Source organism: Peromyscus maniculatus, chromosome 22 (genome assembly GCF_049852395.1).
Source record: "Peromyscus maniculatus bairdii isolate BWxNUB_F1_BW_parent chromosome 22, HU_Pman_BW_mat_3.1, whole genome shotgun sequence".
Taxonomy (NCBI): Eukaryota; Metazoa; Chordata; class Mammalia; order Rodentia; family Cricetidae; genus Peromyscus; species Peromyscus maniculatus.
Window position 1 is genome coordinate 46,893,378 of NC_134873.1, and position 20,368 is coordinate 46,913,745.

At 43.9% G+C, this 20,368-nt stretch overlaps 1 protein-coding gene across 2 annotated transcripts in view; it reads left to right on the forward strand.

Annotated features, from left to right (window-relative positions):
• Nucleotides 1-20,368, forward strand: part of Crim1 (cysteine rich transmembrane BMP regulator 1) — a 182,912-nt gene that overhangs the window by 25,917 nt on the left and 136,627 nt on the right. For both annotated transcript variants that reach the window (XM_006984838.4, XM_006984839.4), the window contains exon 2: nt 15,053-15,226. In XM_006984838.4, the coding sequence (XP_006984900.1) occupies nt 15,053-15,226 (174 nt within the window). The remainder of the gene's footprint in view (nt 1-15,052; nt 15,227-20,368) is intronic.

Sequence of the window (20,368 nt, forward strand, 5' to 3'; positions counted from 1 at the left end):
CTGGGAAACAGGAAGGAATTGGGAGGGGGGGGGGAAGGCTTGCCCCGTGGCCTTGGGGTGGGATGGAGGGAAAGGAAACACAGGGTGGTGGTGTGAACTCCCCCATCCCCCAAAGTAGCCCAGAAGGCTTCCACCCCGAGGAGGGTTGACAGGCAGGCACAGGTGTGTTTTTCTTCAGACTAGGTGGATGTTGAGAACCTTCAGCAAAGCTGGCTTCAGGCAGCCTAGGGGCCACAGAAGGTGGGGTAATGAGGAAGGGATTTGAGGTAAAGAAGGGAGGCAGATGATACAAGAATGCACAGGAAGTTGTGGGTGTTGAAAAGGATGGGTCGAGAACAGATCTGTCCCGTGACTGTGCTGACTGGACCCATTTCTAACTTCAAAAACCGAATGTATTAGAAGGTAGGAAAGACACCCACACCCCCAAAGAAACTGCATCCCACTTTTTAGAGCAGAGAAGACCCCATTTGACAAATAGTGTGTTGAGTTAGTGACTGATGGGGATAGGGGAACATTGAGGTTAATTGTTACTTACCCGCCTCTCTCTTTTCTATTACTCATGGACCACACTGGGGTCAGTCACCTCTCTTAGAAAAGGTTTTCAGGACAAACCTTGGGGTGATGATGCCCCCACCCCCAGCTTTTGTTTTTTGTTTTTTGTTTTTTGTTTTTTGTTTTTTTTCGAGACAGGGTTTCTCTATGTAGCTTTGCGCCTTTCCTGGAACTTACTTGGTAGCCCAGGCTGGCCTCGAACTCACAGAGATCCGCCTGCCTCTGCCTCCCAAGTGCTGGGATTAAAGGCGTGCGCCACCACCGCCCGGCTTCACCCCCAGCTTTTTACCCCTGTGCAGGACAGACATTTCCTCCCAATTGAACTCTTTGGTGGAGAATTCATGTAAACCATTCTCTAGACATGAAATAATTATACTGTTTCCAAACTGCAGTAAGATGTGCCGGGAAGGTGAGCCAGCATTTTCGTGAGAGATGCTTAAAATTAAAACCCCATTCCTCTGTGCAAGGAGTAGAAATTATGGCAGTCTGTTTGCGGAACACCTGTTTTGGAGTAGAGACATCCTATTGCCCCTGGACTTGAAGGAATTGGGTTTCCTCTGCAGCTGGAATCCCTGTGCCTGGGAGATTAACTCTTCCTTAGCCCAAGGTTGTCCTGAATTCTGCATCTGGGTGAAGCAAGGCTACTATCTCCAGTCCCTTCTTCTCACGTGACCTTGTGTAAAGCGCTGATCCACGACGTTGCTAACCAGAAATGTCTTGGCTATTCGGTTCATTCATTGGCTATGTAAGCAAGGTGTATAGAGAAGGCCTTCCTCAACTTGGCTGCTGTAAAAAAGGGAGGCAGGTACCAGAAGGCCAGAATGTCATGATCTGAGGCGTGCATCCCTAGTCTGCCAGAGAGCCTAACCATTGCCGTAAGTTTGGAAATGCCGAACCGACAGAAGTCTTAAAGAATATTTCAGGTGCCTGTAAATAGCACACAGCTGCATGTTCCTGGCGGAAACTAGTGATCCTTACAGCCAGTTAACCAGGGTGTGGATTTGATTATGATGCCCTTTGGAAAGTTCGTCCGTTTAGTTCATTTTTTTTTTTTAATCTAAAAATCTATCCATTCTTGAAGCCTGTACTTAGCAAAACTACTAAATGATTTTTCAGCCTTTGGGAAGGGAGTCGGGGAGTTAGTTCCACAAGTTGTGAATCTTGCAGTTTGAATAATTATTTCCTCATGGTTTTTTGTTTTTGTTTTTTTTTTTTCCAACTCCAAAGACCGGCTTTAAATAGAACACCGTCGCAGAAGTACGGTCTTGAAACATCCACCTACCTGACTGCATATGGGAATACGTGCTGCAGGAGCATGTGGGAGCAGAATTGGGTGATGCACACTTTTTTGTTGTTTACATTTCATCTGAAGCAGACCAGTTATTCTCTGCGAGTGCATGCTTATGCATGTATGTGTTCTAATTAGAAGTACAAAAATGCATGAGCGTCGTTCTTTGACATTACTATAGCTTCAAATACCTGAAAATTACCATCTTGCCCCCAGAAGGCCTAATTACTGTAAAGTTTATTTATTTTGCATCTCGTGATATTAAATATGAATCTGCACGTAGTGAAGAGAGCAGCCCCCGAGTCTTGGAGACCTACAGGAGAATTTTAAAAGTTGCTGCTGTTTTTTTTTTTTTTTTTTTTTTTTTTTGGATAGTAACTGTTGTAGGGAATGCCCCATCCTGGCTGGTCACCTGCCGAGACATCCCATTCTCTTACTTCACTCAGCAAATGGGTTTTATAGCCTCACTGTGGGCTGTCCATCAGTTCCACATAGAACAGGGCCAGAAGAGAAGAAGGCACCTTTGGCTGCAAGACACTTAGGAGTCCAGCTGCAAAGCAGCAGCTGGAATGCTTTAGGGTAAGGGAAGGGTTGTGGATGGATATGCTAGATGGGGATGTGTGGAGAAAGTCACAGAAACTTTGAAGCTGGTTAAGCTAGATTGGGTAAGTGGCAGTTATCTAGATGAAGAGGAGGTGAAAGCCTTCCCAAGAAGAGGACATGATATCTCCAGAAGCCCATGGAAATGGAAATGTACCTGGACCCAGGGAATTGACTCATCCAGGAAATATTTCTGGAGGACCTATGTGTGCCGGATTCTACTACAGTCCCAGGAGATACAGAGGTGAAGCCAGGCAAAAATCCCTACCCACTGAAAGAAAAGGCAAAGTAAATAAAGCCTGGAGTGGACAGGGACTGGGGAAGTGTTAGCTGGCTTTTATGTTTAAAGAAAATAATTAGGGAGAGTCTTGAGGCCAAGTTGATGCCGAGGAGGAGGTGGAAAGCTGTGAACCTTGCACACACCGAAAGGTGGCTGTCTCAGGCCCTTGGAACTCAAGTGCCAGCGGCCCTGAGGCTCCAGTCTTCCCCTAAGGGCAGCAGGAGCAGGCTGCAAAGTGCAGGTTGTTGAAAGGTCACCTGGAGCCAGGCTCTGGCTTCCTTTATCGGTCTGACTCCAGAGGCAGGGAGAACCGGTGTAGACTTAGGTCCTGTGTGTGCAGTCACTGAGACCCCCCACACTCAGCCTTGACATTGAGCTGGGTGGCCATTACGTTTAGAGATGAAGCTGTTACCCGGCTTAAGATTTTTTTAAAGCTTTTTTTCTATCGTTGTATTTGACTCATATGATCGGTTTCACTTGCGTTTTAGGGGTTACGTCAATGCTGCATAAACCTCCCTTTCCCCCCAAGATGTGAATATTTGTTCCTTGACATGTCAGAAGGCAAGAATCTTTTACATTGTCCTGTAGTCTGCACTTGCTTCCTGCTGGAGAACCCAGGGCAAATTTGAAGGACAGACGGACTGTCTTTCAAGTCAGTGTGTCAGACGCTCTGCGATTGTTCGGGTTTCCTAACAAGTTATGGCTGTTAATCTAGTTCTTGTTTTTTAATCTACAACATTACTGTTCTTCTAAATAGTAGCCAAAAATTTAAAAAAAAAAAAAAAGTGTAGATGTACACATCAAACTTTCCCTGATGGTGAAATGAGTTAACCCTAGGAAACTGTATGCTGCTTACAAAAAAAATCACTGTGTTCATTGACTGTAACTAGTAAACTGATGTGTTGCTGGGACCAAAATAACAAGAGATTCCTGTAGTAATAGGTAGACATATGTGAGATCAAATGTAGACATATTTTACTGTCCACACCCCCCAAGCCCACAGGTTTGGGATATTGACCTTTTTGTTTACACACACACACACACACACACACACACACACACACACACACACACACACACACAGAGACTATAATGTTGAGAGTTGAACTCAAGGGCTTGGGCAAAACTGAGCTATCCCCTCCAATCCCAAAGGTTTAGATGTTCAAATAAGAGTTTTTGGGAAGACACTTCCTTGAAAAAGAGTGTTGGTACTGAAGGTAACAGTCAACTAGAAATATCACTGTTGGACTATATCTCTTTAGATGATCATCTTCCACATGATGGATCTTGAAGTATGCAGACATTACTAAGGTGAAGTTCACAGTAGGCTTAAGTTGATATGTGAAAACATTTCTTACACAACCAATGCTGACCGAATTCACAAAGTTATTATCCTGAAAGCATTCCTTAATGCTACTTATAGATCATTACACCTTTAAAAAGTCATTATATGCCCTTCAGGAGTCTTGCTGTATGTGAAAGCATTGTTCGCCCTCACAAAGAAACCCTTGTTCCTTAGAGGGGAGAAGAGTTGAGATCATGTTTATATGCTTTAGATTTTCCATCCTTCTGATGGTTGCAAACGTTTGCCCACGGATTGTTTGTCTTGGCTACAAGGTGTGTCTGCTTGTTCCCAGTGGTCAAGGGACCCTGGGCAGTGGGCCTTAAGGTCATGTTCCCTGGAGATAGGTGTCACCACGGTGAAAGTCAGGCATTCCTGCCCTGCTTTGTCAAGAGCTCGGGTTTTCAGCATCCGGTGAACTTGAGACTTTGCTCAGCTTGTGCTCAGTTCACTACCCCGGGTTCCCAAGTCTTCTCCTTACCTATGATACAGTCTGAATGGGATTCAGACCTAGGTGGCTCAATTCTTGCCTCAGCCAAGCAAGTTAATCCTGCTGGGGCCCGAAGTCCATTCGCTGCCATCTAGCAAGTGTTGGCTGTAAGCAGGGGGTGAAATGTACTTCCTTAATCTTTGCTGACTGTCGAGCCTCTGTGACTGAAAAACTGAAATTCCTCAAAGGGCTTCCTTTCGGAGTATCGTGTCATTTTGTTGTTTTTGCTTAAAGATCCAGTCGCTTTTTTTTTTTTTTCACTGTAGTAGTTCACACTTTTGGAAAAGTGCAATTCTCATGCCTTGTCTTCTGGTTTGCTCTTGGTTATTTGACTAACAGATGTGAGGCTAACAGCATACATTAATATTTATAAAATAGTTCTGTGCATTATTCATGTGCCCAAGTGCCTTTCTAGCGAAAAGCATTAACTGGTGTCACATTATCTAATGTCGTGATATGCAGAAATGGCAGAAAGGAAACTAAGTTTGTTATTTGTTATTATTTCTCTGAAGTGGTTGAGGTGTATTATATTCATCCACTCATTCAAAATGTCATAAATATTGATACACAGAAACCTTGATTTCATACAGTGTCGAGATGAAAAGAAGACGAATTTGTGTTCGTTTTTCCAAATTAAAAGCCTGGACTGCAAAGATGCTTCACAGTCATTGGTGTCTTTCTTCCTCGTGCACCGAACTTGTTTTCTAGAAGTAATCTGACTTTCAAATACTCACATGGCTTAGCTCACATTCAAGGCCTTCTGTCTTCTGTTCCTGTCCCTTCTGCAACACTGGTTTTGCAAAGTTGCTATTTGCTGGGTCCTAAGATAGCTCAGTAATGAAACAGACCTGTCACCAAAGCCACCGTGAATGAGCCTGTCCCCGGCAAGTTCCATTTGGTGATGCTCTTTGGGAAGGTTTAGGGGGTGCAGCCTTGGTGCGGGCAATACATCCCTGAGGATGGGCTTTGAGAGTTCAGAGGAGCTTTCTATGAAGAGTAAGCAGAGCTGGGTAAAGTCCTGGAGGTCATGGAGTTGAGAAGGGGCGTGGGTAAGTAAGTGAGCAACAGGCACCAGTCCGTGTTGCTGGAGGAAGGGAGCATGTGGTAGACAAGAGTCTGAAGATGTGTGTTGGGATCAGTCAAAACAGGCTTTGTGCTCCATGCCAAGGATGTGAATGGCCAGATGTTGGACTTTTTATAGGCCATTGTTTGCAACTAACATGTCCTTAAGAAGCTTGGGGCTGTTCTCCTAATGCCTCTCTCAATGGGTGTGATTTACATGGAAGTACCTCTTTAGGAAGATCAAACATGGGGACACATGAGGGACAGCTGAGGGCTTTTAGGGAATTTTGATGAAGAGGAAACAAAATGTTAGATCCTTCCCCAGGATGGTTTTCCCTTAACCAAGACATATTAATTTTAGGCAGCAGAGCATTTGATAATTGATAGTCTTTGGGGCTAGATAAACATGGAGCTAACATGTTTTACTTTGCATTGAATCACCATGTTGCCTGCATCCATAGTTCACTTTACTTAATACATACTTTGAAACTTAGTAGTTTTCAAAATTCAACCGGTCTCTTAGTAGGAAACTACTTCTTAAAATTATGACTTCTATAGCTTTATAATTCTGTGGCACTACCATCAGCAAATCTGTAGTAATGCACAATTTCAACAGTGTTGCCAGAATCTTAAACTTAAGAGGAAAGTCTAAAGGGACTTCCTAAATTATCCATTCCACCGCCTTTTTAGTCATTAAAATTTCGAAGCCTAGAGAGCTAAATGCCCAAGGATCTTCGCAGGAACCAGTGTCAGAGCCAAGGTTGTGGTCACCTGGGCTGGGGTCCTCTGCTACGTCACCCCATCTGTCTTAGTCTCTGTCCATGTGCTCTTTAGGGCAATTCTTAGTTTAGACAGAGGCGGAAGTACTCTGTGGTGTGTTGATGGGCACCAGGTTTTCTGTCCTCTCTCCTGGTTTTACGTTTGTTTGTTTGTTAAATCCTTGCTCCTGTAATCAAGACTTACCTTCTCCTAAGCCCCTTTACTATTCTTCACCAGCGTTCTGCAGTCAGAAAGGAAATTAATCTTCCCATGTATTTCCCATACTATCTCCAGATACTTGCTACATGACTTAGGTCTGAATGATGGATACTATAAACCCTCTTCCGGACATCACAAGGCATTATTAGTACCTGGCTCAGTGTGGCACACATAATAGATGACCAGTATGTGCTTGAAGAATGTGTGATGGGAATAAAGAAAGGAGGAGTCCATTTATGTTTGTTCTTCATTTCTGGCCCTCCTGTTAGTGGCATTGCCAAAGCATCTGATGAGAAATGCAGAGGTAGATCCTTGTATTTATTAATCAATATATAATAAAACGATCTAGTTAACTGTATTGCTCATTTTCAATGAATTCGTCGCTGAGACACAATAGGAGCCAGTGTTCTCGTTCATTACATATTTAGAGCTTTGTGTCCCTTTCTGTCTTGAGCAAATATTCATAGGAGTATTTTAGTATTGCCATTGTTTTAGGGACTCTGGTTTTGTCCACTCTAGTGTATAGTGACAGACACCTAACGTAGCTTCATTTTGTGCAGATGTCTGCAAAGCAAAATTTTATAGCAGAAGTCCTTTGTGCGGATAACCACAAACATGACCTTCCTGCTCTGCACTGATTTCAGCCCAAGAAAGAGAGGCAGAGGGAAGCAGCCGCTTCTGGAACATAGGCTTTAAGCCCAGAGCAGAGAGACTGAAAGCTCACTGCATTAGACTCCTCCTGGAGCAGAATGGCATGCCTGATAACAGCCAGCGGAGAGCTGGGGCTGCACAGAGCAGCGCTTGGACCTTACACTGGAGTTTCTAGGCTGGCGTGGAAAGAGATACCAGTATTAGCTGTTTGCAGCTTACCGTAGCCACAGGGATATGTGAACAGCTGAAGAATTAATTTGATCTATATTCCCAGAAGCCTCTCGTCTGCCAACAGAATTCCATTACAGTGAGCTTCTGAGTGTGTACCGTGAGTTTGTTTCTTGCTTATAAATAATCTGCTCTAGCATACTTCTGGTAAGTGGACTGCTCCATAATGGGGTGCAGCTATCTCTAAGTTAGGAGGAAACTCCATTAACCTGAGCGGGGACAACCCAGGAAAGGTGAGGCTCTGAGTGTACGTTTGTACCCTCAGCCTTCAGGAAGGCAGATTTCAGATGAGCACAGCCCTGTATCCAGTAAGTGTTGTCAGACCTGAAATGTCCTATTTCCATAAGGAAGAATACTTTGATGAGCAGAGAAGTTGAATCCCAGATTAATCAGACTAAGAGGTTCACAAAAAATTCTTAGAGCACCCCATAGTTCCTCTTAGACCTGGAGTTTGGGGGGGGGTCCTCCCAAACTTCTTGTATGAGGCCCTGCCACATCCCGCTGCTTGGCTCTTCCTTTCTAATCTCAGCCTGGAAGGCTTTGTATTTCAAATCTTGTGTATCAAACGTGGAGGAAGGCTGTAAGAGACACCATCCGGAGATACTATGGAGCAGAAAGGCAGTCCAGGAGGAAACAAATAGGGGGCAGTGTTTTTTACAATACCAACACGTGTTCTGTATTAAAAAAGGAAGCCACTTATATTCTGCAAAGTTGCCTGTTGAACTAAGACTACAAGAGCTGTTGAGAAAATCAGGGCGAGGGGATGTCCCTTAAAACCTATAGAGCCATGTGCTTAGAGGATAAATGTAAACTCTATGAACCTGAATGAACATATCAACACAGGTGTAAGCTGCCCATGGCTTGGCCCTGGATACCTGGCAGTTTACCCAAGTCAAAAATTATTCTGCTCCCTTCAGAACTTGGAGCCTGAAGGTAGGTGGTCGTTAAAGATGGAGTCCAGTTTTTGTCAGAATTAAACAAGATCTAAGAGTCATTTCTTCCTCTACTTCTATATTTCTTTCTTTAAAAAAAAAAAATACACACCAAAGTTTCTTCCGCTTTTTTATTTTTGCTGGCAACCTTTCTAGGTGGCTTTTAATGTAGCAGAAATTTTAGCCAGTAGGGGAAAATCCCCCTTTTTTTGTACTAAATGAAGGGATATAAACTAGCTGACCTGCTAGCATCTTCATCGTTGGTGATGCTTTTACTCTGATTGTTTAAAGAGAGAGAGGTCCCAAATAACCTGCTTCTGTTTTTTTTTTTTTTTTTTTTTTTTTAAATAACATTAATATCCTAGAAAAAGATCTCACGAACAAGTATGGCTTTTTGTTTGGACATTTGTTACTTACAAATCCCATGTTACTGTAATTGCTTTAGAGAAGCTTATTAGTCCTGCTTTTCTTGCTGTGATATAATTCCAGGACCAAAGCATCTCACAGCAGAGTTTCTCTGGCCTTATGGTTTCACAGGGAGAGTCCCTAAGGTGTATGAGGCATGACCGCCGGCAGCCAGAGCAGGCAGCTGAGAGATCACATATTCAGCTGTACACATGACACACTGAGAAAAAGAACTAGGGAAGTAGGCCAGGCTTTTAAACTCTCAGAGCCTGGCCCCCAGTGACACCCTTCCTTCATCAAGGCCACGCCCCTCTGTAACCTTCCTAAACAGTGCCAACCAACTAGGAACCAAGAACTCGAATCCGCGAGCCTCAGGGCGGGGCAGGGGCTGCATTTTGCTTTCAAACTCCCCAGGAAGCATTTTTTTCTGGTTCAGTGATGACCTGGAGAGGTGTGCCTTGTTCACTGTTGTTTCTTAGTCTGGGATCGCCTGCTGCCTTGGCTTCGAAACCAGCAGGGCAAGGCCATGCATCAGAACAGCAGTTCTTAAAGTGTGGCTTGCAGACTTCTAAAGCCCCCAAGACCATTTCAAATGGCACGCAAGAGCACAACTGTCTCTATACTAATGCTAAATTTGTATTTGTCTTTACCCCCTCAGTGTCCATTTGATGACAGTGGGGGGAGGGGGGAACAAAGCCAAGTTAAAGGAGTTAAAGGCGTCTTAGTCTGAAGAGAAGAGATAGCACCGGACTTCCAGTGAGCCTTCCTTTTTACCACCCTGCACAGTGAATGATGCAACAGTTAAATAACATTAAAAAAAAAATTCCCCAAAGAGGCTCTTCACTGAACGTAAGGTTGTTAATTGTACTAATTTTCAACTCTTCATCTCACTAGTTCTGTGGGGTGGTATGAGATGTGTCTGAGGAGTCTTTCTGTGGCACGCTGCACTGTGGCTATATCTGGAGGAAAAAAAAATATGGCGTTTCCAGGTGAAACCTGGGTCGAGGTGTCCTGTTGGCAGTTGGATGTACTCACGTACCTGGACAGACTTGGAAACGTAGCACTTTGAATTTGTACCCAACTTTAGGTTTCTCGTGTATTCCGGGAAAGGAACTAGAGTCCTGATTTGTTACCTTGTTAGATACCAACTTTAAAATACATGTGCAATAGTATCTGTTGACCCTTCTGTCTAGGAGGCTACACCTAGTCACATGTAGAATGCTAGGGAAAAAAAATGTACTTGTTATAAACACGGGGCAGTACCCTGATCCTGACGACTTCTGTTCTGACCAGCCCAAAGAGAAGCCAGAACTATGTCAAAAAATCAGATGCTTTGTTGGGTAGACATCTGCAAAGAGGATTCACCAAGCACTGTAGAGTAGTACTGTAGATAGACCATCCTGATCCTGCTGTCTAAAATGCTTGGAAATTCAAGGTTTTCTGAGCATGGTTACAGCACACAGTCTATTCAGATATTTTACTAAAAAAACAAAACAAAAAAACCCCTGAAATTTGAAACATTTTTGGTTTTGAGGATTAGGATAAGAAAGATTCAGCCTGCACTGGGTTCAGATCGTCTCAGACTTGATTAGCTTTGTGGTCTAATCAAATTTCATTAAATTTTGCTTTCAATCCCTGTTGATTTTCAGTTAAGTTATTTCAAAGTATAATGTTCTGTAATAGAAAACTGTAAAAGCATTTGTCTTCGAAGCATGCTGTTCTCGATCCTCTAAAACAGCCGTTGCTAAGGGAACTGCTTGCTAAAAAGAAAAACAAAGTATTGATTAGGTGGGGCCAGAGAACAGAAAGGTTTCCTTTCCACAAAGTCGAGAAACACATCGACCATATTGTTGGCTTCAGAGAGCCTCCCTTCCAGGCTGATGGAATGGGTGCTGGTGACATCCCCAGGGGACAGCAGCTTTAACCGTGGAACTGTTGGTGCAGCCCCGTGCCGCACCAAGACCCTTTGGCTGAGAAACAAAGCAATACAGAGCCAGGGGTGGGGGTGGGGGGGTGGGGGGGATCGTGAAGGGCTGTTGCCTTTCAGTACTGATTCCGAATTCAGGGCGATCGGTCTTCCTGAGTGAGGACAGGGAGCTGCATCTGGGAGTCCAAACAGCTTGGCTCTGAAAATGGGTTTCTTGGAAGGATGATAATGCCCACCAGGTGTTAAGTGGTCGCTGTCCGAGAGCTGGACTGAGAAGGAGACTAACGGCAGGTGATTCCTAGTCAGAAACTGCCAGTGTGCAAGCATTAGTTTAAAATATGTGCCCCACTCAGTACTTTCATGACAAGCTTTTAAAATAAGATCTGCTTAAAAGTGTTTCATTTATATATCATCTTGAAACACACTTTCTTGTGACATTGTGTGTCTGTTTTATAATAAACTATTTTTTGTTGTGTATTCACACACACACACACACACACCCCACTGTGTTGATGTTAAGGAAATTAACAGTTGTATTCCCCAATTCCTACCAGTTAGGTCTCTGGCCCATTGGAGATGTTTAACTTAGATAGAAGCTCGATCTAAGTGAGAGACCCTGTGCATATGCTTGCAGATAGATGGAAGACGGAACGGTTCCTTCTCGCTGGGCATTTGGAGAAAACGTCTCAAAAGAGGTCACCGTGATCTGAGTCTCAGAGAGTAAATAAGAGTTACCCTGAAGCAGAAAGCAAACCTGTGTTCTAGGTAGGAACACAAAGCACTGGGAACAGTTGTAGGGTTGCTGTGAGAATGTCAGTGCACATAGAGGATAGAGCTGTGAGGGCGATCACTGAAAGAGGGGTCTCGAAGTAGGCACAAACTACATCATGAAGAATGTTAACGTTCAATAGCGAAGACTTTGGTGTCTGGCAAGAGAGAGCCACTGAATAGCCTTGGCTTTTCAAGGAAGACAACGGGTGTGGGAAATGAGGCAGAAGGACAAGGGAATAGAGGTAAGAAAACAGTAGAGGACTGGGTGGGAAGATTCCCTGCCCCCCCCCCCCCCGCCGGGGGTGGGGGTGGTATAATGTGTGAGGTGTTTACCCACCAACCCCACAGCTCCCCAGAGTTTTCTTGAGTGCGAGCAACAGGAAATATTAGATAGAAGGATTTATTGCAGAGAAGATTGCGGAGATAAACAGATAGAAAATAAAGGATAGTCTCGAGAGGGCCTGGAACCTATTCCAACAGGAATTGTCTCTGCCCCAGGGTATTTATAGAGACGCCAAGGGGTGGAGCAAATGACCTCCTCCCTCAGCACAGCCAAGTGCAGACCATCTCAGACACCTGCACTCAGGCCCGTGGTCCTGATCATCCTCTATGCGGACCTGCTGGGTAAAGCCACGAGGAACCCGAGAACGGGCTCCCACAATAATGGAAGCATGGGATTTCTTTTTTTCCGTGGCAAGAATGATTGTGGAAGAAGCAACTTAATTTGGAAATGCTGTGCATTTTTATTAAATCAGCAACTGAGATTTCCTTTCATTTAAAAAAGAAAAGGGAAAGAAGTGAGATGTATGGATGGTCTTGCAGCGAGTGGTTCAACTATTTTATGAATTTCTTAGAAGCTTTGACATTCTTAGGATTAAACTGTCTCTGCATTGTAGTTTTGACTAGGCAGTCACAGAAAGTCCTTTCCAAGTTCCGCCGAACCTGTGCCTAGACTGGGCTACATACAGATGAGAAAGCCTTGAGGTGCCATCCCGTGCCATAACTGAGGACAGATGACATTTTTTTCTGTCTTGAGTTGCTTGGTGTATTTTCTGGTTTTCGGCGTATTTGCAGTGATTTTGGTTAGCATGAAGTGTGCCTTTGTATGTGTGAGGCATTATTTATGTGCCGTTTCTGAGCACCTAAGGCAGGCCAAGTAAGAGAATAGATCATAAAACAGACCACTTGGGAATCTGCCTAAACTTTGAAACCAAAAGATAATCAAAACTGAGGCATTGATTACATACATGAACCTCATCTAAAATCAACACAGATTTCTCTCCTTTGCCATCTCAAAGAACCGCCCCTAGCTCTTCAGGTTGTGATTTCTTCTCTCAAGATTCCTTGGCAAAAAAAAAAAAAAAAAAAATTAATTCAGGAAGTGGGGGAGTAATCTTGTCTAGTATGTGCGTTGAGTGACGGCACCATACATTAAGTGTTAGCTCTGTGAAAACCATAACTATTTGTTTGCAATGTCTTCCATGAAAACGTAACTTCCTTGCCCCTTGAAATGTGATGGATCCATGTCACGGTCACACAGTTGCCAGGCAAGCACTCTGCCATAGAGCCACACACCTTAGCTGGGAAGTACTGTCTTAAGATGGCATGTATCCTTTAGTGTGAACAGCGGGTGTTAAGTGCTCTCTCAAATCCAAGCACTTTGAAAAACTCTTTCTAGATACCGTTATCAGAAACATGTTTGCCATCCAGCAGGCAGCCTCAGCTCGGGCAGGATAGGGTCTTCTCAAGATAACGTGAAGTGGGGAGAATCATGTCCCCGGTTGTCTGTAGAGAAGTACTGGGGTTTTCTGTGCCGAGGTATTTGAACTAGAGGGAACATTGTTAAGAACAGAACCTAATCGGTGTTTCTCACGTTTGTTGCATTTTTCTGAACTGACTCCCAGGGGAAAAAAAAAAAAAAAAAAGCTGGTTTTAAAGATTTTAATTCTTACTAATTTTAATTATGTGTACTTGTATGGGTATGTACACATGAGGACAGATCCTGATGGAGGCCAGAAGATGGTATCAGAGCTCCCAGAAATGGAACTGCAGGAGATTGTTAGCTACCCAGTGTGGGTGCTGGGAATAGAACCCAGGTCCTCTGCAAAAGCAGTACTTGCTGATAACCATTGGGCCATTTCTCCAGCCCCAAGGCTAGCTCTAGAACCTACTTTATATATTACCATCTCTTCCATCCCAGGGCAAGCACCTGAACTGGTCTCAGCTTCTGAATGTCATGACTTCTGTCTCTCATTGGGTTGTAGCTCTTTGTGTGGTGGTCATCATCAGCTTTGTTGTAGGTAGTGTTGGGTGCCAGCAGTGGGTCCCAAAATATGTCACAGGTGGTCTCCTCCATTAAATCTCTGTTGGAGCCTGTGGGAGTCCAGCTCCGACCTTGCTCCCACCTTGTGAAGGGTTCTTGGGTGGAGGAGAGAGGAATGAGAAAATATTAGGTAGAAAGATAGACCTAGAAGATGAGAAGAAAGATAGAGACACAAGATAGCTTCGGGAGGGCCTGGGTCAATACCCAACAGCCCCTTTGTTTATCCAACAGGGCTTTTTATAATATGCCAAGGGGAGAGGCAAAGGACCTCCTCCTTGCTGGATCAAAGCACACCGTACAGCCAAGTATAGCCCCTTCCAAACACCTGGTAAACATGCCAGTGACCAAATCATCTCCTTATGCAGCCTTGCTGGGTAAAGCAAGCCCAGATTCTCTGACATTGAGTAAAGTCTCAAATGGAAGCCTCTGTGGGTTTCCACAGACTTCATTCCTTTCTCTCAGTGGTATCTGATGTGGTATTAGCTGCCTCAGTGTATTGTGGTCTACAGTAAGAGAAAAGTTAACCTAAGTTTTCTTTTGAGATTGGCAAGTGTAACTCATATATACTCCTAATGAATGTGAAAGTTGAAGAAGCTTTGTTTCAAAATTTAAGTGTGTGTGTGTGTGTGTGTGTGTGTGTGTGTGTGTGTTGCACGCCTATGCACATGGAACAGAGAACAACCTTGGATGTCATTCCTCGGACACCATACACCCTTTTTTTTTTTTTTTTTTTTTTTTTTTTTTTTCTGGGAAAGGGTCTGTGGAGCTCACTCATTCAGCTAGGCTGATTGGCCAGCAACTCCCCAGGATCCTCCTGTCACCTCCTCCTCAGCACTGGGATTGTAACAGCCACACCCTTGGCTTTCTAGGCCCTCCCATGTGTGCGGCATGCACTCTACTGAACTATCTCCCAAGCCTTGCTCCCCCAATTCAGTATTTTTTGGGATCATACTTGGTGTGTGGCACATGGGCATCGTGGATGTTGGTCACAAATGTTTGGGTATGTGACTATTTAATTTCCACATGTGTGGCTATATTCCAGGCTTCCCAGTGACCAAGAGGAGGTTATGTTGTATTTGTGCGTACAATTTCAGCCCAAATTGCCTTTCATAAGTGAAGGCTTCACAGTCAGAAGCTCGTATTGATATCCCAGTGTGTGTTTGATCTCAAGGCCCTTGAAGGAAGCATGTGAGCAAACCATTCTCTGGGTTATTGTTTTCCAGATGAGGACTGGGATGATGACCAGCTGCTCGGTTTTGAACCATGCAATGAAAATCTCGTCTCGGGCTGCAATATCATCAACGGGAAGTGTGAATGTGACACCATCCGAACCTGCAACAATCCCTTTGAGTTTCCAAGGAAGGATATGTGCCTTTCCGCTTTAAAGAGGATTGAAGGTAAGCGTGGGTTTTTCCTTAACTGTAAGCCTCAGCATTGTGTAACTCTCAACAGTGATAGCGTGTGAACCAACACAGGCAAGGTCGACCTTATAGAGTCCTGAGATCCATAAAGTGTCTTAGGGACTGATTTGATTTGAGGTGTGTGTGTGTGTGTGTGTGTGTGTGTGTGTGTGTGTGTGTGTGTGTGTGTTTCCCAGAAGTGTGAGATGGTATGCTGTCATCTTGTGAGCGGGGTACCACCTTGTGCCAGCTGGCCTAGGTCACCTCTGCATAATGGATGATTTCATGAGTGGTGTGCTTGGGATCGGCATCTGTTGTCACCAGGTCCATTCTGCTTGATTGACCCTAGCGTGGGGCTCTGCTAATTAGAAAGATGGCTCATCTGGCAGAAAGGAAGAGCGCCTCAGAGGAGAGAAGTGTGCCTTTACGTTGAAAGCGAAGGTTAACTTTGCCAGGAGACACGATCGGGCAGATATGAATGGATTGTGAGACATTTCTCCTCTGCAGAGAAGTCAGAAATCACATTAAAGAAACAAGAAAATTACGCTAATATGGCCCAGACATTTTTGTCTGTTCGTAACACAGCCTAGAAAAAAAAAAAGCAATGGGTAACTTGAAAATGTATTTGTAAACATGGAAATCCCGAGAGAAGTACCCAGAGCTTAGTACTAGAGTTCACAACAAAAAATTAAAGAGGAGAGAGGCTTGGATGTCAGCTCTACCTGACCGTCACTGAGTTTTTCCTCGGCCCAAGGTTCTTCTTCGTGGGGGAAATGAGAAAAAAAAGTGTTAAGAGGAGACGGTCTTAAATTCACCTTTTTCCTTTAGAATGTTGCCATTTGTCAGAATGACAAAACACGCAGTTTGGAATAACAAGGATTTCAGCATCCAAAATTCAAGCCCCTGGGGATGTAGAGCAGGACTGACGCTTCTGGAATGTATTACATTTACAATGTATTGGATTTATTAAACTGCTGTAAATAATAAGGCATTTATAATAACCTATAAAATAATACGGCTCTTTATATTTACCAGAACTGCTTAATCATTGAGCGACTACAGAGGAAAATATTAGAAATGAAATATGAATTATTATTAATGGTAGTATTTTGTGGTCCAGGTAATTGAACCCAGGCAGGGCCTCATGCGTGCTAGGCAAGGGCTTTACTACGACTTCATTTTTTTTTATTTACTTATTTATTCTCTCATACATCACATCCTGACCACAGCTTACCCTCTCTCCACCCCTCTCTGTACTCCCCTATCTCTCCTCTCCCCCATATCCCTTGCTCTTCTGTTTCCCTTCAAAAAAGAGCAGGTCTCCAAGGGATATCAACTGAACACGGCATAACAAGTTACGTAAGACTAGGCAAATATCCTCCTATTAAGGCTGGATGAGGTAACCCAGTAGGAAGAAAAGGGTCCCAAGAGCAGGCAAAGGGGTCAGAGACACCCCCACTTTCACTCATCTTGTGTCCCCACAAGAACAACGAGCTACACAACCATAGCATAGATGCAGAGGACCTGGGTCAGACCTCACAAGGTCCACGCTTGTTGCCTCAGTCTCTGTGAGCCCCTATGAGCCATGCTTAGTTGATCCTGTGGGCTGCCTTCTCTCCTTCCCCAGCCTGACTTAAAGTTTTATCACTACAGAGAGTAGTCAATAACATTCACCCCAGTCCTTATGTTGGTACCTTGTTCATTGTAATTTTAATGTATAGATATGTTTATAAGGTTAACCATCCTGTAAACACCTAGGGTTATAGATGATTTGGTTACATGACTGATAATCGGCTGATTTATCCATATTTTTTTAAATCAGGTTATATGAAATAATGTGGCAGGTTAGCTCTGTCACTTCTTGCCATTCTTACAGTTATGAAACTGCTTTGTTCCAGTATTCCCAGTGCTCTGCAATGGCTGTCACTCAGCCACGTGGCAGTCACTTAACTAACGCCCTGTTCCTGGGCGTGACCTCTTCACGGCCCTCTAGGTTGTTTGAGATGTTATCAGTTTCAATAAGAAAGTTTGCTGGGTGGTGGTGGTGGTACATGCCTTTAATCCCAGTGCTCGGGAGGCAGAGGCAGGCAGATCTCTGTGAGTTCGAGGCCAGCCTGGGTTACCAAGTGAGTTCCAGGAAAGGCACAAAGCTACACAGAGAAACCCTGTCTCGAAAAACAAAACAAAAAAAACAAAAACAAAAAAAAAAAGAAGTTTGGTCACCAGACCTGCTGTTCACGTACAACTAGGACAGTCATATGTAATGAATTAGGCATGTGTTCATGACCTGTGTAATGACTTGAAAAAGTGATTCTACGATGGCTATTTGTGACGTCTGTCTTCTCTTACATTGAGATCATCCCCATAGTAGGTACTGTATCTAGTTAAATTCCTTCACTTAAAAAAAAATTAGCTAATTTTGTCAGAAGGCCTTCATCTAATCCAAAGGTAGAATTGACTGAGGTTATTGAAGGCTAAATGCTGTTATTCGAAATAAGACATTCTATAATATTTGAGATCATTTCAAGAACTCCAGATTAGGGGATTTCCCTTTTCTGAGGAGTAATTTGCGGGGGATCCCTCCTTATTGTTCAACATGCAAACCTGAAAGATGATCTTGGACTTATGTCTAATGAAGTCATTAAGAGTGATAGAAGCTTGATAGTTGGAATACTATAGATATCTTACAGTCAAGTAACAATGACCTAGAATTAATAGCTTAAGATGTGATAGAGTGTACCAGGCTTTTCCTTCTGGACCACCAACCAGCTCCCCAAACATGACACGGAGACTTCTTATTAGAAAGGTTCGGCCTAGCTTAGGCTCATTTCTGGCTAGCTCTTTTAACTTAAAGTAACTTGTTTCTCTCTATCTACCTTTTGCCTTGGGGCTTTCTATCTTTTCTTTCTGTATAAGTTCCATTCACTGTCTCATGTCTGACTGGCTGGTGGCTGCCTGGCTTCTTGCCTTGGGTATGTCCCTTGTTCTCTCCTTCTTCTCTTGTTCTTCCTTTTTTTAGCCTAGATTTTTCCTCCTATTTATTCTCTCTACCCGCCAGCCCCGCCTGTCCTTTCTCTGCCTAGCTATTGGCCGTTCCGCTCTTTATTAGACCAATCAGGTACCTTAGGCAGGCAAGGTGAAGCAAATACAGCACTTTTTTTTTTTCACATAATTACAGCACAAACAAAATGTAACACATCTTTACACAGTTCAAGTAATATTCCACAGCATAAACAAATGTAACACATCTTTGCCTAGTTAAAATAACATTCCACAACAATAGAGGGTAGAGTCTGTTTGGATAATGGTAGATTTTAGAACTGAGAACCACCTGAACTAAAGAATGCCATTTTTGAACTGAGAATTTGTGTGGCTTACACTAGGAAAATTGGCCAATAAGAGCAAGATTTTATGTAGGTAGCAAAGAGGAGGCGACTGAAGAATTACTCCAGGAATAGGATCCCTGGATCACATCTGAGCTGCAAAGGACCCCAGGGACAATATGACAACTAACAATAAAGAGTGATCAGGAGGAGGTCCTGAGAAGGCTTGCAGATAGAATGCAATAAGGCTGCATTGTGATATACTCTGAATGTACACACTCCAAGTGAACAAGGTCTGTTTTCTACGTAGGGGAAGGAAACACCCCTGGAAGAAGACCTCTCAAAAAAGAGGAATGACCCCGTTAGGAGATGATAGGGAAACATCCCAGTTCACACTGCTTGGCTAAAGAGCAATCTGTAAAATGGATTCTGGAGTAGGCTTCTTAGTCACATATTACATGGGCTTTTAGAATAGTATAGGTTATACAGCATATTTGGCATTGCACAGTAAACATTTTGGAAAAGGAGACAGAGACATGGGGTTTTAGAAATGACTCCTTGATTTTTAGCTGCAAGTACTTGGGAGTCATGTAAAAAAAAAGTCATGTGTACCCTTTTGCTGATTGAAGAAAGGCGGGCAGTTGTGTATGGACATGCGATGTTTAGTATCCCTGTCTTGTACTGAGTGGACAAAGAAACTGCTGTGGAAGGAGGTTTAGTGGAGGAACTTGGAATTGAGTTTAACTCTGAGAAATGCGTTGAGTAGTTCTACAGAAGTGGGGGTCTAAGAGCAAGCTTGGACAGAAAAGATGGTATTGACGGGAGTCCTTGGAATTGGTTGAATGGGTGGGCTTTTGTTGGCAGATGTGAATGGATAAAGAAGGGGAAACTCTCAGATTTGGGGGGTACTTGTAAGAATAAATGATGAGTGGATGGTCGTCAAGATAGATTTTAGGGGGCTTATACACAGGGGTCGTTGGCGAAGTGTGGCATACAATGAGAGCCACTCCATGGAAGATTGGTTGAGAAGGACCTCCAGAGTTTGTTTTGCTGTGTTTGATGTATCCATGGAGAATCCAGGGAAGATGTGTGTGATAGATCTAAAACTCAGGGGGTGGCTGGGAGGTCCTAAGTGGACGTAAGGATGACGAGAATGTGGTATCCTCCATGACTTTGGAGTACATCAATGATATGAGCACGTGGACCATTTTTTAGGAAGATTAATGTAACAGGGTTGGACATAATAGAGGAGAAAGAGTGGTTAGCCCACTGGAAGTGATATAAAAGGACCTGTCCAGTGAAAAACAGTGCCAGAGGGAATGAGTCCTAGTCATGGTTGCTCTTAACTGAGTGAAAAAGTCATACACCGTTGTTGGCACCAGAATGGCAGCATGGGATACGTCACTTGAGCTGACTGTTAAGTGATTGGTCGGCTCGGTGGCTTTGTTTTGCTTTCCTTAAAGTTCCTAGGACTGTTGGCATGAGAGCTGGGCAGCCCATCCCACAGATGGGGCTCTGGTTCAAAGCAGAAATCCTGAGATAAGGAAATGACTGGAAAGAGGTGATTACTGGATTATAGTCCTAGACGATCGATCGATCGGGATCCAGAAAAGCCCTCCCCTCCTCCTTAGATCCACTGCCTAGCTCTCGAGTCTTCCTCCCTGGGCCTGGTCATGCAGGAGGTGCTGTGTGGGTGCCGAGGGCGCCCATGCCGCCGGCTGCACCCCCGGGCTCCCCAGATCCACTCTGCTGCACCATCAGCGAAGGACTTCTTCTGCATGGCTTGATGGGTGCAGGAGCATACACCAGCTCGAGC